Source organism: Urocitellus parryii, chromosome 5, assembly GCF_045843805.1.
Source record: "Urocitellus parryii isolate mUroPar1 chromosome 5, mUroPar1.hap1, whole genome shotgun sequence".
Lineage (NCBI taxonomy): Eukaryota > Metazoa > Chordata > Mammalia > Rodentia > Sciuridae > Urocitellus > Urocitellus parryii.
Genome location: NC_135535.1, coordinates 14,593,862 through 14,619,711, shown reverse-complemented (window position 1 = coordinate 14,619,711; position 25,850 = coordinate 14,593,862). Strand labels below are relative to the sequence as shown.

The 25,850-nt window shown below is 52.3% G+C and overlaps 1 protein-coding gene across 2 annotated transcripts in view; it reads left to right on the top strand.

Annotated features, from left to right (window-relative positions):
- Abtb3 (ankyrin repeat and BTB domain containing 3) overlaps positions 1 to 25,850 on the top strand; it is a 252,579-nt gene that overhangs the window by 149,543 nt on the left and 77,186 nt on the right. For both annotated transcript variants that reach the window (XM_026397911.2, XM_026397901.2), the window contains exons 2-3: positions 1,972 to 2,121; positions 15,209 to 15,413. In XM_026397911.2, the coding sequence (XP_026253696.2) occupies positions 1,972 to 2,121; positions 15,209 to 15,413 (355 nt within the window). The remainder of the gene's footprint in view (positions 1 to 1,971; positions 2,122 to 15,208; positions 15,414 to 25,850) is intronic.

Sequence of the window (25,850 nt, the reverse complement as noted above, 5' to 3'; positions counted from 1 at the left end):
GTGGCCCCAGGCTGTGTCCAGTAAACAGTGCCATGGGACAGACCAGGTAGTCCAGGCTGTGTGCTGGCACCGTCCACGGAGTTTTCCAAACTGCTCTTACGACCCATGAGCGGGTCATGAACTCATTCAGGGGGCTGCTGTCTGCATATGGTATTAATAAGATAGGAGAAGAGGTAAGGAGGAGCCCCGGAAAACACGGAGGCTGTCTCCCACAGGGGAAGGATCGGTGCTGTTTTCCATGAAAAATATTTTTGTGAAAATGGGTGTGGTGTGTGTGTGTGTGTTTTTACTTCCTGGGCCGTGATACAAAACATAATCTTCTGAGTCACAGAAGTATTTGAAAAGCAAGTGGTTGGAGGAGAATCTTAGAAAGAAATCGACTTCATCTATTTCCCGATGATGCCATATGAGAAATCTAATGCTCATTTGTACCCTTTATCCATTATTATTAGTCATTTTAAAAAAATCCCACCTGGTACGTGGCCTGCCCCCTGCCTCAGCCTCTGTTCAGCTGCAACCACTCGTGGGCAGCAAGGGTCAGCAAGGGTCAGTAACAGTCCTGCCACACCTGACCAGACACCCACATTCCAAGGAGAGGCCTTTCCGGCAGGATGAAGAGTGAACGTGAGCCACTTGGCCTTGGCCTTCGCCTCCCTCTCCTGCAGTCTGTTTAATCAGGTGTCAGCGTCTGGGTACGTGGGCGCAGGAGTGTGTCTTGGCTTTCACAGGACAAGGGTGACCAGGAATAGGTCAACGGTGCTGGTCCTTCTCCATTCCGTCGGTGCTGGTCTTGGGCGTTCACCGGGTTTATAAAGACCTTGGCTTTCTGCTTTCTCTGCGGCTCCAGATGCCGCCGGGTTCACAACTCAGCAGGCGTTCCACAAACTGCCTATTTACCACCCACTCCTTGTTCTTCCGATTCCTGATAAGACAGCAGCACTTCATTCCTAACTTGTCACATGGTTTTATGGCTTTGTATGTAGTAGTGTCTCTCCTTCTCTCTGACTGGGCATCCCTGAGGACAAGGATGAAGTATACTGTGTCACTATCTCAGTCCCTAACACAGCGCAGTGCCGGCCTTATTCACTGTGTCCTCTATGACTGGTACTTAGTGACTGTATCTGTTAGCTTTCACCCTAACCATGGTGAGTAACAGAGAGGCCCCATCTCAGGGACGTCTGGCGCAGCTCTAAGGGGCCAGTCATTCCCGGATCTGCTGCATGTAACTCTCTCCCCAGACCAGCAGGCCAGTCAGGGCATGAGATAAAGTAGAGACAGTGCTTTTGAGACCTTGGAGTCTAACAGTCAAGTCCTCAAGGCTGAAGGTCAAGAAGCAAGAAGCACACACTGCCTTAGGGTAGCCAAGGAAGAGGGAATATTTGAGGAATCTCTGCAAGCGAGACCTCAGGTTCTCGATAGATGTTTAGGGAACAGGAAAGAAAGGAAGAAAATAATTGGATTCTAGGGCTTTCCGGGAATATTCACCATATAAGTTGCCAAAATCCCTGGGGGATTTTCTGCCTCCCAACACACAGCTCTGCAGACAGAGCCATAAGCCTGTCCCAAGCGTGACAGCCTAGTCACCCAGTTCCATTTGCTGGGCAAGCCCTCGGAAGCCACGGCCAGCAGCAGTGTCCCCCAGGATGCTCAGGGCCTGCAGCTGCCTCAGGGAAGGAGGACGGGGCAGTGACCGTGGGGCTCATGGGCAGCATCTCCAGGTGGACAGAATCCCTGCCAGGCCCACGGGGAGGATTGCATTTCTTGGACAAATGCCTACGAGGTTGTAAAGATCAGTCATCAGGACTCTGAGGGGACCCTTTGAACCAGCCAGACACCACGGCTAGAAGGGGTCCTGGGCTTCGGCTCCTTGTTGGCTCCTCAGAACAACCCTGCCACCGCTTGGGGTCCTGAGCCCTCCCCGGTGACCCGAGGGGTAACAGCCATCTTCTTTCTTGTCTCCCCCGGCTACAGGGGTGCTGTGCCTGCCGGACAGCCTGAACCTGCACCGGGACCCGCAGCGCGCCAGCAAGCCCGGGGAGCTGCCCATGTTCAGCCAGTCGGAGCTGAGGACCATCGAGCAGTCCCTGCTGGCCACCCGCGTGGGCAGCATCGCCGAGTTGAGTAAGTGACGCTGCTCCTCAGCCCCGGCGCCGTGACATTCCTCTGTGGACCTAAAGGGACACCTCCAGCCCCTCAGAGCACTCAGGCTTTGTAACCAGCCAGGTGATGGTTTATGGAGTGCCTGCTGTGTACACAAGATGGTATTAATGCAGTGGGGAAGGGGTGGGCCCTGAGCCAGGGCCTGGGAGTTGACCACTAGTCGAGGTCCGGTTGCTCATCTCTGATCCTCATTTTCCTTTTCTATAAAATACAAGAAATAGTGGTGCCCAGCGTGGAGTTTTCGGGTGGTGAGGCCGTGAGTGAAAGCCCGCTGGGGGCCTGGCACAGGGCCTGGCACACAGCACACAGGTACTGCATAGACGGGGGCTGCTCCCTGTCGGTCTCTGTGCCAGGATCCTCTAATTTGGGGGCAGGGGGGTTACCAGGATTGAACCCAGGGGCACTGACCACTGAGCCACATCCCCAGCCCTATTTTGTGTTTATTTAGAGTCAGGGTCTCACTGAGTTGCTTAGTGCTCACCATTTCTGAGGCTGGCTTTGAACTAGCGATCCTCCTGCCTCAGCCTCCTGAGCCTCTGGGATAACCAGCGTGCGCCCCTGCGCCCAGCCACACACCGCGCCGGCTTTAAATCACAAGTCAGATCACTGACACCCCCCTGTTCCAAATCCTCCACTGACCCCCTCTGACCTAGAGGAAAAGCCAAAGTCCTCAGAATCCCTCCCAGTCCCCCCCCCACATCTTCCCCTACTGTGCCTCTGGCACCTTCTTGTCCTTGAACATCGTGGGCACGCCTGGGGACCTGGGCACCTGTGTCCCCTCTGTCCCCTCTGCCTGACACTCCCTCCAGATCACCATGGCTGGCTCCCTCAAGATCTTCAAGGGGCACCCGTGTCCCCTCCTCAGACAGGCAGCTCTGGCCACCCCATTTAAAATCGTCACGCCCTGAGGGCTCCTGTGTCGGTCAGCCCAGGCTGTGGCTGGACCCCGCGGGAGGCAGGTGGCTCAGAAAACACTGATCTCACAGTTCTGGGGGCTGCAAGTCCAAGGTCAAGGTGGGGAGCGGTTCAGTTCTGGGTGAGGGCTTCTCACTGTGTTCTCATGTGGCACAGAGAGAGAGAGAGAGAGAGAGGGAGAGAGAGAGGGAGGGAGGGAGGGAGGGAGGAGGGAGGGAGGGAGGACGGTGGGGAGGTCTCCTCTTCACACTGACCCCAGCCTGGGCCCTACCCCCACCTGGCAAAGGCCCCACCTTGCGTTATCGTCACCTGGGGTGAGGTGTCAGCAGGAATTCCGGGGGGACACACATGCCATCATAGCCGCTCTGTCCCCCTCCACTGCTGACATTTTGTGTCCGGTGGTCACCGTCCTATGATGTAGTCTGTACATTCTTTGGGTTTTTTTAAATAACAGCTTCATTGCAACATAATTCGTATACGGTTCACTTCTGTAGGTAAGTCCGTCATCTCTAGTGTGTTTACCAAGTTGTGTAACCCTAGCCACCGTCACGTTCACCATCATAGATCATTTGCATCACCCAACGGGAACCCAGTCCCCATTTGGTGGCCATTCACCTCCCCTGTCCCCTGGGCACTTTATATCTTACTTTCCTGGTTTTAATCCTCTCTCACAACTCGCATCTGTTCTCCCTGACAGTAGGAACGTTTGATCTATTCACTAATATAACGGCAACAGCCAGAATACTCTCTGGCACATAGTAGGCCTTCAGGAAATCTGAAGGAAAGGAAGGAGGGAGGGAGGAAGGAAGGGCTGCCCAGAAAAGTAGGAAAAAAGAGGCAGAAAGGTAGAAAGAAGGAAGGGACCGTCAAGGTCGGGGCGTCCCTAGTTCAAGGAATGATTCGTCTCCTTGTGCACCAAATTCAGGGTTGTGCTAAGTCTGACCACTGGAAGAAAAGGGCACCGTGCTTCCTCATGATCCGATTGATCGTCCAAACAAATTTGTTGTTTTAGTTCCTGATGGAGTCAGAGCATTGACCTCAGAAATGGTCCATTTAGGTTGAAGTTGGGGTTGGTCCTGCAACTGGAGCAGACCCTGAACTAGGAAGAGACTCCGGACCCAGAGGGATTCCCTGCCCACCCAAGACGGGCATCCTCCGTGGGGCACGGCCTGCCCCTCTAGCTGGGGACACCCACTTCAGACCCCTGAAGCCACGAGCTGCCCCCGTCACGGTGTCTTCTGGCTGTCAGTCATGCAACTGTTCTGAAGGGTGGGGTGCCACAGCCCCCTTGGCAATCGGGTGAAGCCGAGGGACCCTGGCTCAGAATACTTTTAAATGCACACTGTACGCAGGACTACAGAGGAAACCTGTGTTCATACTCAGTTATTCAAATCTTTTAAACCTAAATCAATCGTGGCCCGTCATGCTGGGCTTTTATTGACATATGAGATCACAAGCTCTAGCGGCAGGTGATGGCCCCGTGATTCTGAGGCACAGATGTGGGCGAATGCCAGGATGGGAGAATCTCTGCTCCCAGGGTGTGCAGACGCGGTGCCCCAGCAGCACCTGGGAGACATGACTAGAAGAAGAAATGCCACCCGTCTGGGGCTTTGCTAATTTCCGGGACATGACCCTGACCCTGGACGTGTAGAATCTGGCTGCAGCCTTGGGACCTGTCTGCATGGGTATTGCCAGGGATGAGGCCCCTGCACCAGGTGGCCCAGTACCTGACCCCCCCACCCCAGGTCTCAGAGGTTGTTCCTGGGAGAGCTCAAAGCCCCCTCCTGACCCCAGACCCCTGAGGGGCCCTGCATAATTCCTCAAAGCTAGCACCTGCTGAACAGATCCGCACGCCCCCTGTGCAGGCAGCCTGCAGGCGCAACCTGCTGCATAAATTGTTTTTAAGGATAATTTGCTCAGTAAATTAAGCCCTGTCATCACTGAATGTTGACTTTCATGTGCGAATTGCCGCACGCAGATGGGTGTTGTTGATGGCGAGTGGGTTCTGAACATCCGTCAAGTCAGCCCCGAGAGCGTGCGCAGAAGCACTTTGATAAGCCGTCAGGTCGGCAGAAGGTCCAGGGTGGCCTCTCTGGATCTGCCTGTGGTCTAGCCGGCTGGCCCTGGGGTCCAACACAGCCTGGCTCTCTGCGTACAGAGAGAGCGGCTCTTCCTATTCACAGGTCACCTGCTGAGGTAACCACGTTTTTGCAGCCAAGGGGAGATGGAGAGGGTCTTCAGCAGGAGAACACTGCCGGCCAGGGTCAAGAGCAGAGCCCTTTCCTAACAGGTGACAATCCCAGCAGATGAGGGTCCCCGCACTAGGGCACCATGACAAATCCCCACAGCAGTGACTTCCCCTGTGTTCCGTGGTCCCCACTTTATGATAAGGGGTAAAGGGAGGTCCAGCAGACAGCTCCACTCAGACCCTAGAGGCCCTCTGTGAGATCAGGGGTGGGCCGGGGCTGTGACCGTCGCTCTGGGGGGAACCTGCTGTTTGCACTGTAGGGTGCAGGCTGGATTCCATGCTCTGATCCAGATTGGAGATGGGACCCTTCACAAAGGTTACCACGTCCCTAAATAGGGGATCACCCTGCACCCCAGGCTCTCTCCCTGGGACCCCTGCCCAGTTCCTCAGGGCGCCGTATTACAATCCAGGGCTGCTTGATCCACCGGCCTGTGGCCACCTCCCCCGTCCAGTCTGTTTGCGCGCTACAGCTTGGATCGCGAATGTCCCCCAAAGCCTCCTGCACTGAAGCCATAGTCTCCAGCCGGTGGCCTCCATGAGCTGAGCAGCCTCTTCCACCCCCCACTCTGCTGGGATTCTCTGTGCCACCGCGGGCCCCAAGCAAGGGCACCAGGCCACCATAGGCAGAAACCTCGGATACCGCAGGCCAAAATAAATCCTCTGTCCCGACAGGGATGTGGTCACCATGATGGAGAGCTGACCGACATCCCCCGCTTTGGGGTGACGACATTTCCATTTCTGGAACCGCCACTGTGTCCCAAATGCTTTGAGTGCATCCCAGATGCCATCATTCCCGTTGCACAGACGATAAAGACTGAGGCTTAGCACAGGTCCTGGCCTGGCCCCGCGCTCCCCAGCCCGTGAGCGGCAGAGGCAGGATTCAGACCAGTTCCCCTGCGGCCTCTGCTGTGGGTGCCCAGGCCCTGAGCGCCTCCTGCCTCACCCAGAGCTGGGGAGGCAGCCGCTGAGTGTCAGGCGAGTGACCTGAAGTGAACTAGCCGAGACCCAGACACGGAGAAGGTGCTCAGGGGAGCAGAGACGGTTCCCGCTGGACTTCTGAGCCCAGGGACCTGGGGCACAATCTAGAACACGTGGAAGGGAGGCTCCATCAGGACACCGCGAGGTCCCCAACTGACACTGAACCCCCGGAACTTCCCAAGGTGCCGCACCTCGTGGCTGACCTCGGCGTCTGACCTCAGCGTCTGCGGGGCAGTGCTGACCCCTGACCCGGGAGCAGGGCTGGAGGAAGCAGTGCGCCCCACTCCCCACCCAGGCCACACAGAAGAGGGGACCTGGATTCCCTCCTTTGGGGACCAGCTCATCCCTGCCTTTGGTCCCATCCACCTCCGTGACCTGATCCTGGCTTTTCTGCCTGTCACCCCAGTCTGGCCCCCAGCGCCTGATCAAGCCCCACCTGAAGGTCGTTAATTACAGGGTTTGCTTCTCTTGTTCCCATAAATGAGAGTTTCGTGGTAAAGTGCCTCTTGCTGATGTCTTTCCCCACTATACTGTGAACCTGTTGTCCCCACTCAGCCGGGCAATCAGACAGGGCCATGAATTTACACCTGGATCAGAAGGTTTTCTAACTCAAAGTCTCTAGGGGAGAAAAACAACTGCATAGAAACAGCCCTTCTGGCTGAGACAAGGGTTCTCTCTCCTTGTTTGAAATGTGGGTGGGCTCTTCTCAGACTCCTGCTGCCTCTGGCCCTGGGGTGTACCTGTAACCTTCTCAGGTGGCCTCCTGGTAGGTCCTGAATGGGCATTCGTGCTTCTACCACAGGGCCTTGGCACCCACGGCTCACTATTCCTGGAGGTTCCTCCCTCACTTCATTCAAATCTCAGCCAAAATGTCACCTCAGAGAGGCGTTCCAATGACCACACCACCCACTAACCCCTCCCCTTCAGTCCCTGTCCCCTCTCCTGCTTTCATTTCCCTCTCGGCACTCATTACTACCGACACACTGTGAGTTTGATGATTTTCTGACTCCCCCACCAGACCCTGATCCCACGAGAGCTGAGGCTCTTGTAAACATCACTGAAGCCCCGATGCCTAGAACAATGTGTGACACACAGTAGGACTCAATATGTGTTTGATGAATGACTGAATGAGTGAGTGGATGGCAAGCTTCCCCCTGAATCCCGAGACGAAGTTCTGCTGTTCCTCCGTCACTCCTCCTCCATAAGAACAGATTTCTGGTTAGTTGGCACCTAATGACCTGGATAATACATAGTCCTGCCCCTTCCTCCCTTCTTTCTTCTTTTTTTCCTTTCCAAGGGGAGAGGTCTGGGTGAAGCAAGTTAAACAGCAGTTTATGACGCTGGAGAACATCTCAGTGCTCACTTATGCTGTGTGACTTGGGGCAAGTGACTTGATCACTCTGATCCTTATTTTATCATCTGTGAAAGGAGGGTGGCCATGCTTGCCCTGCCCCAGGGTGTGGGAGGTCTGAGGAACATATTATAGGAAGTGCTAGTTAACCGTGGTAAGATGAAGAGTAGGGGAGGAAGTGAAGGTACTGTCAGTGTGGGTTGGGGCAGAAGGAGCCCCATTAAAATGCATAAACCGGGTGACAGCTTCTTGGGAGCTGGTAAGAGGAAGGCACAGGGATGATCAAGGGACACACAGAACACTAATTCTAATTGCTCTGCATGTTTTATGAGTACCAGAAGAACGTAAGTTCTCCATTTATGGCACTGGTAGGAAGTTTCCTTGTGAGTAAATTCATTTGTGTGAGTGAACGAGCCAATTTAAAGCAAAATATTAAGTAAATAAATTGTGTGAGCCACCCACAGGTAGGAGCGACGCCGTGGTGGCGAGTCCCGGGGGATGACGTTGGGAAACATGATCATCGCTAGATGGATGCTCAAGTAGGCTCCGCTCCGAGGCCCAGATTCCAGCCTCCCAAGCTCAGGGGAGTGAGTGACAGATGGATTTGTTGTTTGGGGTTCATGAGGCTGGAGAGGGGCCAGCCGATGGCACAGGGAGATGGTGGGGTGTGAAGCGGACCAGTGATGTGGGGAGTCCCCCTGCCCGCCTGTCTCCAGTGGCCAGTCCTCCTAGGAGACAGACCTGAGGTCCCTGATCCAGGTGCTGCTCTGCCGCTCGTGGTGGTGGTGGTGATGACGGAGATGAAGGTGGTGGTGGTGATGATTATGGAGGTGATGGTGGTGATGATGGAGGTGGTGGTGGTGATGACGGAGATGAAGGTGGTGGTGGTGATGATTATGGAGGTGATGGTGGTGATGATGGAGGTGGTGGTGGTGATGACGGAGATGAAGGTGGTGGTGGTGATGATTATGGAGGTGATGGTGGTGATGATTATGGAGGTGATGGTGGTGATGATGGAGATGAAGGTGGTGGTGGTGATGATTATGGAGGTGGTGGTGGTGATGATTATGGAGGTGGTGGTGGTGATGATTATGGAGGTGATGGTGATAGAGATGATGGTGGTGATGATGGAGATGATTGAAATGATGTGGTGATGATGGAGAAGACGGTGGTGAAGAAGATGGTGGAGATAATGGTGGTGATGGAGATGGTGGAGATGATGGTGGTGATGATGGAGATGATGGTAATGGTAGAAATGATGGAGATTATGGTGACAATGATGGAGATGATGAAAATGAGGGAGATGGTGGTGCCGATGATAAAGATGATGGAGATGATGGAGATGGTGTTGATGGAGATTACAATGGAGGTGATAATGGAGAGGGTGGTAATGATAGAGATGCTGAAGATTATGGTGATCATGGAGATGATGGAAATGGTGGTGGTGATGATGAGATGATGTTGATGGAGATGACAGGAAATGATGGTGGTGATAATGGAAATGATGGTGATGATGATGGAAATGATTGAAATGATGTGGTGATGATGGAGAAGACAGTGGTGATGGAGATGGTGGAGATGATGGAGGTGATGGAGATGATGGTGGTGATGGAGGTGATGGAGATGATGGAGGTGATGGAGATGATGGAGATGATGGAGATGATGGAGGTGATGGAGATGATGGAGGTGATGGAGGTGATGGAGATGATGGAGGTGATGGAGATGATGGAGATGATGGAGATGATGGTGGTGATGGAGATGATGGAGGTGATGGAGATGGTGGAGATGATGGAGGTGATGGAGATGATGGTGGTGATGGAGATGATGGAGGTGATGGAGATGATGGAGGTGATGGAGATGATGGAGGTGATGGAGGTGATGGAGATGATGGTGGTGATGGAGATGATGGTGGTGATGGAGATGATGGTGGTGATGGAGATAATGGTGGTGATGGAGATGGTGGTGGTGATGGAGATGATGGTGGAGGTGATAATGGAGATGAGATAATGATGATGGTGATGATGACAAACATGGTGATGATAGAAGAATAGTGCTGAATACTGAGTAAGCATAGACAGTGTACCAGACCCTGTTCCAAGTACTTTGAATACTTTATATGTATCTCCTCATTTAATTCTGTGGAGGAAGTACTATTATTATCCCCATTTTACAAATGAGCAGACCAAGGTTATGTACTTCATGGATATTTCTCATTTAATCCACATAACAAATCCATTATGTCATAATGACTCCTGCGTTCAGAGAGGTTAAGTAACTTACCAAGAGTCACACAGCTAGATAGTGGCAAGTTGGAGGCTCAGATTCAGGCAGTCTAACCCCTTGCTACCTTTTCCCAGGGTACGAAGCACGGTCTCTGCCCTTGAGGTCAGTACGGGAGGTGCAGACGGTTAACAGTGAAGTGCCACATAATTAAGCAAGGACATCCTAGCATGTGGGCAAAAGGGCGACTTGATTCTGACTGGGGGCATCCTGGAGGGCTCCTTGGAAGAAGGGGCATTTGATCACGTCCCTGAAGTCTTCAGTAATTGGGGGATGGAAGAAAGGGCGACCCACAGGGAGACCACAGTCACCAAACCCGGGAGCCTGGAAGGGCAGGGCGAGCTGCACGGTGGCCTGAGGACCCAGGGAGCTCCTGGCCCACCCAGGGCGAGGGTGCCCAGCAGCCAGGCTTCCCAGCTCCTGGGGGAGGGAAGAGGTGGGGGGGCCATGATGTGGGCCCCTCCTCTTCTCTAGTCCCTTTGGATTTTTCTTGTTTCATGTTATTTAGTGGGAGCTCTTGAAAGGGAGAGGCAGAAAAGTCAGCGTGTTCTCGTCTAACCCTGGATGTGGAGGGTAAATACCAGGCGTTGAGCTGGTGATTCTGACAATATAAATAGCACACGGCAGAATTCAAAGTTCAGAGACTAGAGAAAGTGGGATGGGAATGTCACCCTTAATCCCCGCGGGCAGAGAAAGCTTTGGTCAACACGTTGGGTTTTCCCTGCCCGTGACTTACTTTGTGCACAGTTTTTAAACCATAATCCTGATCCCAGGGTTCGCAATCCTGAACTTCCCTTTTTGCCTTTAGCCATTTAACATGAAGGTTCTTCCTCGGACTGTTGCAGAGAGGCGTGGGCATCTTTAATGACCTCACGGATGGACTATCCAATCTCGAGGCTCCGTGGGGCTTCCCTGAGCCAAGCTTTTTATAGGCGAACATTCATTGTGTCAAACTTTGGATCCTGTAAATAGGGTTTGGGTGCAGATCCGTGTGAATGAAGACTTGGTTGGATTTTGAATGCTAACTCTAGGACACATTCCCAGGGTGGGCTTTGTGGCTGAGGGCTTGGGGTAATATCTTTGCTACTCCATGCTCAATTGCTCCAAGATGGACAGACAGCTGGCCAGCTGTCGTGGCAGACTTTGAGAGAGGGACCCGGGTCCCAGGGGGGTGAAGACACACAGGCCTGAGAGCCAGATGGGCTGGGGTTGGAACCTTGTCTCCCCCCACTAACCCTGTAGCCTGGGGCCTCGGTTTCCTTATCTGTAAGACAGGTTTTCCCCCTTTGGGCACGGTGGACATTCAGGGCTGAATTCTTTGTGGGGTCTACCCTGTCATCAGATCCGTACAGGACATTTAGCAGCATCCCAAAACTTGACCCACTGGGTGCCAGTAGCCCCTGAACGTGACAACCCCAAATGTCCCCAGATACTGCCAAATGGCCCCGGGAGGCAAGATCAGTTGGGGACCACAGCTGCAACATTGAGATGATATTGATCCACACCACGAGGAGCACCCAGAGGGCTGGACACGGTGTCCAGCAGGTGCTCCACGTGCCTGGCGCGGCCTCCGTGCTTAATGGGTGACAGCTGTTTCCATTGTTCATGATAATAGTGACCATTGTGGTCTCCTGCTGTTGGACACTGCAGAGAGGACACCTGGGAGGGCGGGCTGGACCAACAAGGGGCCAGTCCTGGCTCTCGGGGCCTCAGTTCTTGGACGGCACTTCCAGCTCCTGCTGTTTAGGACGGGGAGTGCTGGGAGGGTTCACTTCCTGGGGAGCCAAGCCCTTCATGCTGTCCTCCCTGTCCCTCAGCCTGGCCGCCCTCAGTTTCTCAGATCCTGCCAATTCATGGAAAGGCAGGCCCTTACCCAGTGTCTGGTAATCCCCAGGTGACATAGGACTGTGTCCCCAGGTGAGATGGGCGACATAGGACAAAACCTCCCAGAAGCTTTTGAGAGTCCCCAGGTGGCCCATGACCCATGGCCACTCTTTCTTCCTGCCTTGCTCAGCTCAGCATGGGGCTGCCCAGGGCCTGAGGCTGTGACCCCCCGGAACCTGCCTGGAGCCCCACACCCCGCTCCTGCCATGGCTGGGGCCACCTTTGCCCACCCTGACACCCAAGCCCAGGGCAGTTCTGGAAACCCCCCGTCTGTCCGTCCTTCCTGCAGCTGCACCGTGTCCACAGCGCCCTCCCCTCCTCTGCACAGGGCAGCAGGTGCCACCAGTAGATGGCAGCCAGACGGCACGGAGCTCCCTGCCCCGACTCCCGTGTGCTGAGGCTGCTGTGGTCCTGCTGTGAGCCACTGCCATGGCAGGAAGACCCCTCCCTTGCCCTTGTGGGTGGCCTGCTGTGCCCTGGAGCCCGTGCAGTGGCCGGGAGCCTGTTCTTACCCTCTGTGGCACGGAGGTCACTCTCCTCATTGGTAAGATGTGTGTGCCACGTCACGGAGCTGTGTGGCCCTGGAACAGTCCCCACAGGGTGCTCAGCACTGCACCCCACACAGGAAGCACTGGGTGTAGGCTGGGTAACACCCCACAGCCTCGTCCCATGGCCCCCAAACCAAGCTGCCCAGGCTGCACGTTTCAGAGTTCATGACCAATGGCCACAACAGGCCACTGTAAAGAACGTGGGCCGTTCACAGTTTTCAGGGCAGAACCCTGTCAGCTTTGCGGGGGGCCAGGTGGGCCATCTGCTCCGATGGACCAGGCTTCCTGGCAGGTCGGTGTGGACTTACTCTTTAGGACAGTGGTCTTCCACGTTTCCCATCTGTGGTCCCTTGGCTTCCCTCCCCACCTGCCTGTAAAGGAGCTCGTCTTTCCCTGATTCTCCTTTTAATTTCTTGGGTGTGTTTTCCAGCTGTGGGAAATGGAGAGAGGAAGAGCAAGCTCTGGACTAGGAATGGTAAAGTTCGAAGAGGTGTAGGGAAGCCACGCCCCTGTCTCCATCGTGGGTGCTGCTATAGCAAAGTACCTGAGACTGGGAAAGCTTAAAGATTAGAAATGTATTTCCTCAGAGGTGTGGAGATGGAGGAATTCCAAAATCCAGGTGCCAGCAGGTTTGGCTTTGTGAGAGCTGGCTCTCTTTGCTTCCGAGATGGTGCCTTGTTCCTGTGTCCTCAAGCAGAAGGCAGAAGGACAAGAGAAGAGGGCTTTTCAGCTCTGAAAAATAGGAAGGGAATTTGCCTTTTTGTTCCCTCAGGACCCTCAGCTGATTAGACAGTGCCTGCCTGCAATGGGTGAGGGCAGATCTTCTTTACCCTGTCCACTGGTTCAAATGCCAGTCTCTTCCAGAACTGCTCTCACAGATGTATCCAGAAATAATGCCTGACCAGCTATCTGGGCACCCCCTAGTCCAGTCAAGTTAGCATCTGTAAGTAGCCATCACACCCCTGACTGCTGGCTCCTCAGCCCTGGCACCTGCTGTCCAGGTATCAAGCCCCTGGATTGTACTCTAGTTAACTTGTCCTCATGTGGCCTTGGCATTCAGATGACTCAAGAGATCTTCGTTCTTCTGACAACTTTTATCAGAAATAAGGACTGCTCAAGATCTTGCCTCCAGGAGGATTTTGAAGCTACATTTGCACTGGGTAGGAAAGAGCTCTGAGGACCCACACAGCTGACTCCCCTTAAAGAGGGCCAACAGCCCCTCAGCTGACTCCCAAAAAGCCCCCACTGTCAATCATATTTTGAGGTAGTGCCCCCCCTTGGGACACAGAAACCTAGACAGGAGTTCTAAGCCTCCAGAGGAGAAGCCCCTCCCTCCTGCTCTGCCACACTGACCCGGGTTTCGATGGCCGGCAAAGGTGGAGACATTCCGCGGGAGGGTGGAGAACGTGCAGGTCTGAAGGCTGGATTTCTGCTGGACAGTGAGGCACGGGCATGGGGAGGTGGCACCACATCAGAGACTGTGTTAGGGTTCTCCAGAGAGACAGAACTAATTGTGTCTGCACACACGAGTGTGTATGAGTGTAGACAGGAAGAAAGATTGAGAAAAATTTATTTTAAGAATTAGATCAGGGGCTGGGGTTGTGGCTCAGTGGCAGAGCGCTTGGCTAGCACGTGTGAGCCCTGGGTTCAATCCTCAGCACCACATGAAAATAAATAAATAAATAAAGGTACTGTGTCCAGCTACAACTAAAAAATAAATATTGAAAAAAAAAGAATTGGATCACTTGGTCATGGGGCTGAAAGTCCAAAATCTACCAGATAAACCCACAGGCTAGAAATTCTAGTAAGAGTTAATGCTGCCTGGAGCAGAATTCCTTCCTCTTTGGGGAACTTTAACTTATGGGATGAGGTCCACCCACATTATGGAAGGTCATCTGCTTTATTTAAAGTCTAGTGATTTCAATGCTAATTACACCTTTAAAAAAATACCCTCATAGCAACATATAGAGCAGGGTCGACCAAATGACTGAGCACCGAAGCCCAGCCACACTGACACATCCAATTAACCATCACAGGCGTCTTAGATGAGTGTCTTTCAAAGTGTACAACATGGTCTGCTGTGCATGGGATGATTCTAAGTTGGACAATGCAGTGCGTTGAATAATACCAATCCCAGAGTGATTCTTTCCCATTCATTTGTTACTTTAGGAAGAAAGACTCTGTTGGATATGAGCCCCTGACCCTTGTCTAACACTTACTATTTGGAATAAAAGAAAGTGGGACCAGAATTCAGCTAGAAATGAATTACACTGCTCTGTGTTTGCTGGATTCACTTTTCCATCAACTTTCTATTTTGGACCATGGACTGATATGCTTCCATTTGTGATAGTGACATCATTTTCCTGTTTTTAGATAGATGTATTTACGTAAAACAAAATGAGCCTCTTTCACTTTAATTAAAGAATTATTTAAGAGGAGGGGAGAATTATTTAAGAGGAGGGGAGAATGTTCTGGAAAGAGCAAATAGTCCATGCACAGTGTCGGAGAGCGTGACCCGTTCTGGTGTCTGCAAATATCATTGGCTCCAACCTAGGCCTGGGAGCCAGGCACAGAGGGCTTCCCCTGCCTTGCGTTCCACAAGCACAGGAGCAATGGCCCCGACAGCCACTGAGCTTGACTCAGCACCCAGGTCCGGTAAGCCCCTGACAGCCACGTGATGAACACACGTTCTCCCCTCTGCCTGCTATGTGACCCGGAGGTCCCCTGGGGCCCTTCAGTTAAGGAAGGACCCCAACGATCAGAGTCTCTGCAGAGATTTTCAGGCACAGCTTCTCTGCGGGTGTTGCCTGCCTGGAGGATGTGACGTCTTGCTTCTGTCCACAGGTGACCTGGTGTCCCGCGCCATGCATCACCTGCAGCCCCTCAACGCCAAGCACCACGGCAACGGCACCCCCCTACACCACAAGCAGGGGGCGCTGTACTGGGAGCCCGAGGCCCTGTACACGCTTTGCTACTTCATGCACTGCCCGCAGATGGAGTGGGAGAACCCCAACGTGGAGCCCTCCAAGGTCAACCTGCAAGTGGAAAGGTAAGCCTCGCCTGTCTCCGGTGGCCAGAGAGAAGCTCCCCTGGTCACCTCAGCCTGCCACTCTGGGGAGCAGTGAGGGTCCATGAGGGGAGGGATCCTGGGGTCAGAACCTCCCTCTTCCCAAAACTTGTTGCGGGATCCAGATGGAAACCTGGTGTCCTGAGGGGACAGCCTAGAGCCAGGGTTCTCCAGGTTGGGTTTTTGCAGGGCTCGTCCTGTTGAGGTAAAATGGCTTTGGTCATGGAGCGGGCCCGAAAATCCAGGGGAAGGGCCTCTGGGTGCAGCCGGCTTCCATGTGGGTGAAGTTGTCTCCATCCTCCTTCCTGATGGCCTCCCTGGGTCCACGGGGAACCAGAAACACTAGCTCAGCCAGAGGGGCTTCCCAGGGGGCAGGAGGCTGGGCCACCCGAGGGGAGGACAGTTGGGGAGGAGGCCTGGCTTGGGCTGCCCCCAGCTCGGCCCCTCTGCTTCTGAGTGGCAGGTTTCCCAGGACTCTCTGACACAGGGCTTTAGGAACAGCCCTAGGGGAAGCTGCCTCCTTTACAGGGGGTTCAGGATCCTCCCTCCACAGGGGCTCACAAACCAGGCCCCGGCCTCCACACAGGCCCTGTTGGCTCTGAGTACCACGGGAGTGACCCCAGACGCCAGGAGGGAGACTCTGTGGCCGGACTCCCTGGGTTCAGTCTAAGCTCTTGTGATGAAAAGCCGAGGGTCCTGGGAAAGGGCCTTAAACTCTGCACCTCAGTCACCTCTGTGCCTCCTCATCTGCAAACCAGGGACACAAAGAGCAAGTCCTTCCTAGGACTGTGGGAGATGAAATGAGCTGAACGGTGCCCAGTGCATGTAAGTGCCCGATAAATGCTGGCATTTATTATTGTCATGGTACTGCGATGCGCACGTCGCTGAGCGCCTCCCAGCATGGGCTCAGTACGATTTTCCTTTCTGTTAGTTCCTAAAGCTCCCTGGATCTCCAAAGCTCCGTGGATACTGTTTTTGCCAGAATAGACCGGGCTCCCTCTCCAAATCACACAGGTCTCTGGACTTTGAGTTAAGGGAAGGGGATGGAGCGTAGACCAGGTGGAACTTGCTTCTTATTTTTGAAGAATCCCGAGTTGGCATCCGTATGTCAATCCGCATGTCAATCTAGGGTGGAGCTAACGTATCAGGGGTTCTGCAGGCCTCTCGGTGTCCAGGCCACCTCAGGGGACAGCCCGTGCATATTTTCATGTGCAAACATGCCCCAGTGAAATGCCCGGGGTCCCTGAGTAAATTTTTAAGAATCATCTGAGTTAGACACCAAAGCTTTGCTTGCCCTGACTGTGCGTCCCGAGGGTTGAGGGGATGGAAGCCACTGGCCTCCCCCTACAGAGCACCAGATGCATCAGCCCCTGCCCTCGACCAGGATATTGTGTACCTTCTCTGGCTCACTTCCCCCAAGACACCCCAGACCCCCATCTCCCCACAGATGAGCTCCTCCATCTTCAGCCAGACCCTGCCTCCCCTGAGCCTCCCCCTCCACTCAACCCTCCCGTCTGGGATCCTCCATGGAGTCTCACACTCTCTGCACCTGCCTCTGCTCATAGCACCTTGTTTTCTGCCTAGCACAGAAATTTTAAATTATATGTATTTCTGAGCTTCATGAGGGCAGACAACACCTCTGTTTGGGCCATCCGTCCACAGCCAAGGCCAAGCTCAGCACCTGGGGCAGAGAGGGGAGCAACCGACGTTTGTAGAATGAAGTGATGATCTTTGACTATGTCTTGAGTTTTTAAAACCTGTGAGATGCTCGTGGGTGGGACTTTTCTCCAGAAACTTTGGAAAGAAAGAAAGAAAGAAAGAAAGAAAGAAAGAAAGAAAGAAAGAAAGAAAGAAAGAAAGAAGAAGGAAGGAAGGAAGGAAGGAAGGAAGGAAGGAAGGAAGGAAGGAAGGAAGGAAGGAAGGAAAGAAAGAAAGATAATTTTGTAAGATTTATGATTATCTACATTCCAAATGTAAGGATAAATGATGGTAGGTTCCTATCTTAAATAGACTCACTTTAAGTCTCGAACAAGGTTTCCCTTCCCTTTATCATGACTGGAAATATTATTTTAGGGACAGACGAGGCAGGGCACAGAAGATAGCAGGAGACAGTTTTGTTTGGCTGCAGCCAGGTTCAGAGGGCACAGCTTTTGCTGTAATCAATCAATCCCCTGAACCCTGAGTTCAGGGAGTTTCAGAGTTTTATACCCAACATGTAAGGGGAGGGGCTCAGAAGCTCACAGTCTGCAGAAGTTCACATAAAAGCAGCTTTTTCTTTCACTGTTCTGGGCAAGTTAACCCTTCAAGGACCACACCTGAGAAGGGGAGAGCTTCTTCTCCCCTTTCTTTCCTCCCCTGCCCGCTGTTACCATGGAGCCCAGTTGTAACTTCTCTTAACAATGTAGACATCTCTGTGAAGCCCAGCTCAAGGCCAGAGGCCTTGTTTGCACATTTCTTCAAAGTACTATATTGGATACATGTTTGTGAAAACTAGTAAGGGGGTGTCCAGCACCTGGAGGGCTAGTATCTTTTTGGCCTGTGGCCAAGTAAACAGATCACACGAAAATAGGAAGTTTATCTACATTGGACTCTTTTGCAGAGACTCTTTTGCTAACAGTCCTAAAATCAGCCCTGGTGAAGATTTCTGGAGAGGCCCAGTGAAGACTTTTCAGTGGAGAAAGGGGGTGCCACTTCAGTATCAGTGATTCTTGGACGTCTTCGGCCATGGATGATTTCAGTAACTTGTTGCCACATGTGATAAAATAGTAGGATTAATAGGAATAGGAGTGTTTCATCGCCCTAGGTAGCTTCATCTGTCTGGGAGGAGGAAAGAGGAGCTTCACTTAGAAGACTAGACAAATAGGGAGTTCCAAGCACCCCCCCCCCCCCACGTCTTCCTGCAACAAAGCAGAATTTATACCCAAGCAGGAACTGCTCTCAGCCCTTTGGCAAGCAAGTTGTACCAACAGATGTGGCAAAACGCCTGCCAGAGGAATCTCAGCCACAAACACAAGTGCGTGATGATCAGTCACCAACTGTTTAAGAAAATGAATGCTGCGAAACAAAACGGCCTTAACAAATGGAAGAATTTACACTTGAAGAAACCGAGTTCCTAACCCCAAAGGAACAGAACATTAGGAGCTCATGGCACCCAAATACCTCTTGCAGGCTACTTTCTGTACTAAAAGATCACCCCAGACCATCACTTCTCAATATTTCTTCATTTGTGACCTGTGACAAATGAGATCCAAATTTCAACATAGTCCCGTGGACATAAGCAGGGTGATTCAGAACATCCGAATGCTACTTATAGCTCCGCTCCACTCCTTTCCCCTAAGGAACCCACATCAGCATGCAGGGGAGGGGACGTGTCCTTGGTACCAACAGCACTGCCACTTAGGATGCTTAGTTGCAAAAGCTGACCTGCTGTGGCAGCTTAAGCAGAGGGAAACCTCAGGGAGGCCGGGCGTGGGCAGCAGGTTAACGGGCCCTTTTGCTTCTGCATGAGAATTTGACCTTGGGTTAATTCTCTAGCTCTGTTCCCCTGGAAACCTGATAAAAATTGCGGTTTCCAGGCAACATTGCTTGCAGGTAGAACGAGCCCAGATTGGTCAATTGTATCTGACCTGGTAGTACTAGAAATACTTGATAAAGATCCAGAGCTTTGGGCTTCTCTGAATTAACTGGCTCTTGTAACCGGCCGACCTTGAAAGATAATTTTACAGAGTCGTAAAAAGAGATATTGGGAGTTGTAAAGCAGGACAGCTCCACAGCTACCCAAAGGGATCTCATCTCCTTACAACCTGGGGGTCCCCTGGGCTGAGAGATTTCCTCCTGTAGAGAGTGACCAGCTCAGAGAGGGCTCTGGGCGGTGGGGACAGACCAGACTCCGAAGAGGCATAAAGAGGCAGTGCGGGGCACAGAGTGCTGGATGAGCAACTACTCTGTGCCTCTGACATCCTGTGTGAGGCGCTTTGCATTCTGTGTAGCTGAATCCTCCCCTTGGCCTTGTGAGCTAGGAACATCCTTATCCACTGGTGAGAAAATTAAATCTTTGACCCTACCCTGCTACTTAATAGAAAAATTCTATTGGGAAGCTAAGGGTCTTTGGTAGCACATTAATATATCTCTGTATTTTTTAAATTGATGAAGATAATTCTATTTACCAAATGTAATATGTATATCAATACATATATACATCAGTTAGACAGGAGGAATAAATTTGGGATTTTACTTTAATATTCCAGAGCCAAAATACATGGGTCAGTATCCTGGTTCCAATACTCATTAGCTGTGTGACCTTCAATAGGTTACTTAACTACTCTGAGACTCACTTTCCTTATCCTACAAGAGGAGAATCTTCTTCAGAGAGCTGTTAAGACACTATTAGGGGTTCAGGTAGTTAAAGTTCTAAAGCTCAGCACACATTAGGCTGTTTTAAATAATGGCTATTATTATTCTCACTGCTGTGGCGTTTATCACCTGGAGGTATATGGTCCCAGGACCTCTCAGACTTGAAGGATTTGGATCTTGTTAACAAGTAGATTCTACTCATTAGTCCTCAGGGTGGGGCCTGAGAAGCTTTGTTTCTAACAAGCTCCAGGTGCGGCCGCCAGTCCAGGGACACTCTGCTCTAGTTCTTGTGTCTGTCTTCTCTTCACTTCAACCTACACTAGCTTCCAAATTTAAGTTGCATGAAAGCAAAAAGTAAGCCTATGACTTTTGTCTCCTGGTAGCACTTCACCTGTCCTAGGTGCCTAGTAAATATTTCCTGGAGTTTAGGGGCTGGATTGAGCCTCGCAGGCCCTCCACTGTCCTTACCTCTGCCTGGGTCCCAGAGGCCAGGCGTGGCCAGCCTACAGCGCTCAGGGGGCTCTGGAGCAACTGCCACCCAGGGACAGCTCAGAGCCTACAAGGAGCCAGACAAGGAGGCCCAGCTCCCCTTCCGGGACTCAGGATGGCAAATTAGTGACAAGCTGTGGGAAGGAAAGGCCAGGTGGGATGTGACAGGTGTCGTCCTGGGGGACAGCATCGGGTCAGATCCTGAACCTCACCAGCTTCACGCTGCTGAACACCTCCCGCCTCTGGGCTTGTCCACCCGCTGGGACCCAGGTGCCTGGGAATGTTTCCCAGCCAAGGGGGAGAAATTGCTCCTGACGCCAGGTGACGAGCTGAGGGACCCGTGGTAAGAATGGCGCTATCTCCCTGGCCACCCCCGGGTGTTCCAATACCTACATCTTTTCTGAATCCACTGAACTGGTTCCCCATCGCTGTCTGGTCTAGTCTGATACCAGCTTCTCCTGATTTGAGGGAAAAGGATAGAAAACTTGACTTTTATGACACAAAGACTAAGGTCCAGAGCCTCCCTGTCCAGCCTGGTAACCTCGAGCCATGGGCAGCGATCTGTATTTAAATATGTTGAAATTAAATAAAACATAAGCTTCACTTCCTTAGTGCCACTAGCCTCATTTCAAATACTCGAAAGCTGCTGTGGCTGATGGTTCTTGGGTGGGACATTTCCATCATCTCAGCCCTGGACCAGAGACTCGTTGCGGGAGTGACCCACCCCCTATAGGAAAACAGCCATGGAGCATCCAGAATGCTACTTACAACTCTGCTCCACTCTTTTCCCCCAAGGAACCCGCATCAGCATGCAGGGGAGAGGAGGTGTCCTTGGTACCAACAGCACTGTCACTTAGGATGCTTAGTCGCAAAAGCTGACCTGCTGTGGCAGCTTAAGCAGAAGGGAGACCCCGGGGAGGCCGGGCATGGGCAGCAGGTTAACAGACCTTCTTGCTTCTCCATGAGAATTTGACCTTGGGTTAATTCTCTAGCTCTCAGCTTTCCCAAGCAACAAGGAAGGAGCCTTTGGAGAGGCAAGGGACAAGCTCTCCTCCTGAAGTGTATGCCCTGGTCCCATGTTTTCATCATCTTGAACTCAGTTTCTTAAGGCGTGTTCATCACCATCAGATTTTGTCAGGTACTTATGACATCCTATGGGTCCCTGGGCGACGTTTCCTTCCATTGTTATCCCTAGCTTGCTGATGAGGAACGTCAGGCTCAGAGAGGTTGTGCAATTTGCTCAGGTTACACAGCTCATCAGAGCAGAGCTGGGATGCAAAATCAGGAAGCTTGAGTCCTCCTGAGCTCCCTCTCTACCATGTGTCACACCCAGGGGACAAGGAAGGACAAAAGGATTCCCTGTGAAGGTGAAAAGCCTGCAGATCAGTGTCCAGGAACATCTTGCTTTATATGCTTTCCTCTGCCTCTTTTTTATTTCCTTCTCTATTTTTCCTGGCCTCAGGTCTCAGTGAATATTGTTCATATAAATAGGATAATGATCATCAAATCATTTTATCTGGCTGGACAACAGTTAAAAGCCTTTGAGAAACTTGTTAATCTCTTAAATTGCCATATAGGTAAACACAGAAAGCTGAGCATGGTGGCGCACACCTATAATCGCAGAGGCTCCAGAGCTGAGGCAGGAGGATGGCAAGTTCAAGGCCAGCCTCAGCACCTTAGCCAGGTCCTAAGCAACTCAGTGAGACCCTGTCTCTGAATAAAATACAGAAAAAGGGCTGGGGACGTGGCTCAGTGGATAAGCGCCCCTGGGTTCAATTCCCAGTATCCCCTCACCCACAAGAAAAAACATAGAACCTGCATGTTTTATTTTTAACTGACAACTAATGATTATATATACCAATGGGGCACAGTATAATGTCTCATTACATGCACACCTTATGGAATGATCAGATCAGGCTGATTTGCATATCCCATCATCTCAAATGTTTGTCATTTCTTTGTAGTTCGAGCATTTAGAATCCTTATTAACCACGGTCTCAGAGCTGTGCAGGAGATCACAGAACTCACTCCTCCTGCCTGTCTGTATGTCCCCTGGCCCCTGTTGACCTCCTCCTGTCCACCCCATTGCCACTGTCCCCCTCTCTGCCCCTGTCATCTAACCTGCCTCTTAGATCCTTACCTCAATGTTACTTGAGCTTTTCATTTATTGTACTTAAATGTCTTCATTACTTACTGTTAAAGATTTGATCAGTTATCCATCCATGCAGTAACCAAGAGCTGATGCTCACTGGATGCCTGTGCCAGGCCCTGTGCTTAGTACCTGCATGAATCAGCTCATGTATCCCTCTGGAAGTCCCCTCAGGTAGATATTATTATTGTCGTTGTCACGCCCATTTTAGAGATGGGGAGAGGAAGGCTGACAGGATGGCCTGTTTGCTCAGTGTGGCCGCCTGGCTCCAGAACTCACAGGGACGCTAGCTGTAGAGTGTCTGGCCCTGTGCTAGGGAGGGCTGACCCCAGGAGACCTCACAGCCAGGACAGAGGGGAAAGTGCCAAGTGTCCAGGGAGGTGCAGGTAAACTGCTGGGGGAGAAGGAAATCAGGAAGGCAGTATGGGACCGACTTGGAAAGGCAGATAAGATCGGGCAGGGAGCGGTAGAGGTGGGAGGCGGTCCAGGTGAAGGCGCCATTGGCCAAGGCTCCAGGAGGGAATCTGACACACACGGTGGGGTGGGGAGGACACAGCCCGGCGGGGAGGACTCCTGGAGGGGCTGGACTGTCCGGGCTGTGAGCAGAGGCGTAGCTGTTTAGCCAATCGCTGAAATGCTTCTCCGTGGGTCAGTAAAGAGCCACAGCCCCAGGTGCCCCAGTCCCCTCAATGTCCTCCCCAACCAGTGACTGCATTTTGGCATCTGGCCCTGTCAGGGACCTCAGGGTGCCCTGTCTGCGCTGGGGTCATAGGAGCTGGTCGAGGCCTGGCCTTGCTGGTAGTTAAATACTTAGAATATCATCCCCGAGTGGAAGGCGTGTTGGGGAACATGATGGCTGCAGTGTCACGGGGCCTTCGGGCCTGGAGGATGGACAAGGGCAGAGTGTGACTAAACTGCAAACCCTGCTCCCCCTCCCTCTGCTTGGAGCCCGCTGACCTGCCCCTCTGGCAAAAGAGGGCCCCGCCCCTCCTGCGAGGAAGGCCCCGCCCCTCTGGCCAGGAAGACACGCCCCTCTGGGGAGGAAGGCCCCACCCCTCTGGAGAGGGAGGCCCCGCCCCAATGGTGAGAAAGGCCCCACCCCTCTGGCTGGGAAAGCCCTGCTCCTCTAGCTGGGAAGGCCCCGCCCCTCTAGGGAGGAAGGCCCCGCCCCCTCTGCCTGGGAAGGCCCCGCCCCTCCGGCCAAGCCGCCCTTCTCCACAAATCCTTTGGTGAATAACTCCAGCAGCTGTTGGGAGCTGGTACAACAGGCCCTGGGGCTAGTGCTTCTCCAGACCCCCCACTTAACATCACAGGCCCCGCCCAGATGCAGTTATTCTGCCAGTTTTACAGATGGGGGAGTGAGAAGTTCAAGGACGTGCCCAAGGTCACACAGCTAAGTCAGGAAGGGATGGGCGGGAACTGAGCCCTGCACTGTGAGTCCAGCTGTCCTCTGGGTCACCTCCCTGTGGCCCTACACTGCCCTGGCATTTCGCATCGTCTCTGCTGCCAGACCCGAGCTCCTCGCAGGCAGGGTCAGGGCCGTCCATCATCTGGTGCTCTCTCCGGCAGCCATCCAGGGCCTGGCGTTGGGTGGGTGAGACAGCAAGATCAGTCGGGGACACGGCAGCAGGGGGTGGGACAGGGACAGATGTAAGAACCTGTTAGATGTTTTGAAAGAGTCCCCCAACAAGACAACAGAAGCCCTGCATCATGGGTGCTATCTCTGTGCCTCTCAGGGAGACATGTCACTGTTGGCCTCCTTCCTGCTCTTGGATGTCCCAAGGGAAACCACATGGACCTCCCAGAATTTTTGGCTCTTTCCCATTTGCCTGGAACAGGCTGCCCCTTGTATGCTCCGTATTTGGAGCTGAGGTCACTGCGAACACTCCAGAAAAACATTTTCTTAAAAAATAGAATTAACAAAAATTAGCCCTTAAAGCCACGAGGGCAAATTGAGAGCTGCCCATCAGGGCAGGGCCGAGGCAGGAGCCCAAATGCCCGGAAGCGAGCGGCCTGCAGAGAGGATGGTCTCTGAGCCCAACCGGCTTCACAACCATCTGCCTCTGCCAAGCTTCCACTTTTATTTTTATTTCTGAATGCCTTCAGAAATAGTGATCTCAATCCTGGCCAACATGTAGCTGGATTTCACGTGGTGGGAAATAGCCCAGGTGGCAAATCTGGTCACTTGCTCAGTGGACAGATCGGAGTTCATTTTGCATTCTTCAAAGTCTGACGTTGCACACAAAGTCTCTGCGCATCGGTGAGTTTCCTGGGTTTTGATTGATTTAATCAGTCCTCCACCTTCCATTTTACCCTCCTCATGGACTGCATCTTTTTTTACAGCTACAATATGAGGTGCTATAAATTCCAATTTTTATGTTATTGTAGGGTTTTTTTTTCCTGAAAAGGTATATATTTTTATTTTTTTTAATTTTGGAAAATATAAGAAGAAAGATTAAAATTACACAATTCTGATACCCACATGCAGCCCAAATTAGTATTTTAGTGTATTTTCTTATCTTTTTTTAAATGCAAATAGGGAAGGCTTTTTAAATGGTTGTACTGTGAATGTATAACTTTATATCTTTTTATTTCCCTTAATAGCATACAATAAGCATTTCTTAGTACTGCTCCAGAACATCTATACACATCATTTTTAATGACTGCAAAATATTCCACCTTCTGAATGGATCGTAATTTCCTAATGGTTCCTGGGTTGCAGGTCATTTGAGTTGTTTCCAATTTGTGAATTGCTGTTCTTTCCTAACTACCCACAGTAGCACTACTAAGCTGTCTATGGAGAGGAAATGGGTATTAAAAAAGAGGTCTATTTGGAGGAAAGTAACTGAGGAGTTAATCCACGGGGCCTCGGATGGCCTGTGTGAGCAAGAAATTGCAGAAGGAGAGCCCCGACAGGAAGCCCTGCCCAGGCACCCCACACCGTTCCTTTTGCAAAGAGCAAGGCCTTGTGGGAAGCCTAAGGCAGAATGGCGTCCACCTGGTTCACATCTCAAGAGACTGGTGCTAGAAAAGCCAGGAGTGGCCCAACTGAAACCAGGGGGCTGCTCTAGGGAGCCCTGGGAATCCCGCCCGTCTTGCTGCACCAGGTGGTGCTACAGTAAAGCGCCCACGAGCACCCTCAGAAGGCCAGGGTTCACCTAGTTCTTCTGTCCAGAGTTCATGGCACGCGCTTGACACAGTCCACAGAGGAGAAGACCCCCAATTCCAGGAGGTATTTGTGGGGTGGCTGCGTTTGCTCCTTTATCATTCTAGACTTTAATTTCCGGTCCGTGTATGTTTTCCCCGTGTATAAGAACATCACCTGGGAGGAGGACTCCTTCCTAGGTGGAGGAATTTGATCAAGAATCAGCCACTGGGTTCCGACCTGCCCAGGAATGTAGGCCAAGGGAGGAGCTGGCCAAGAGGGT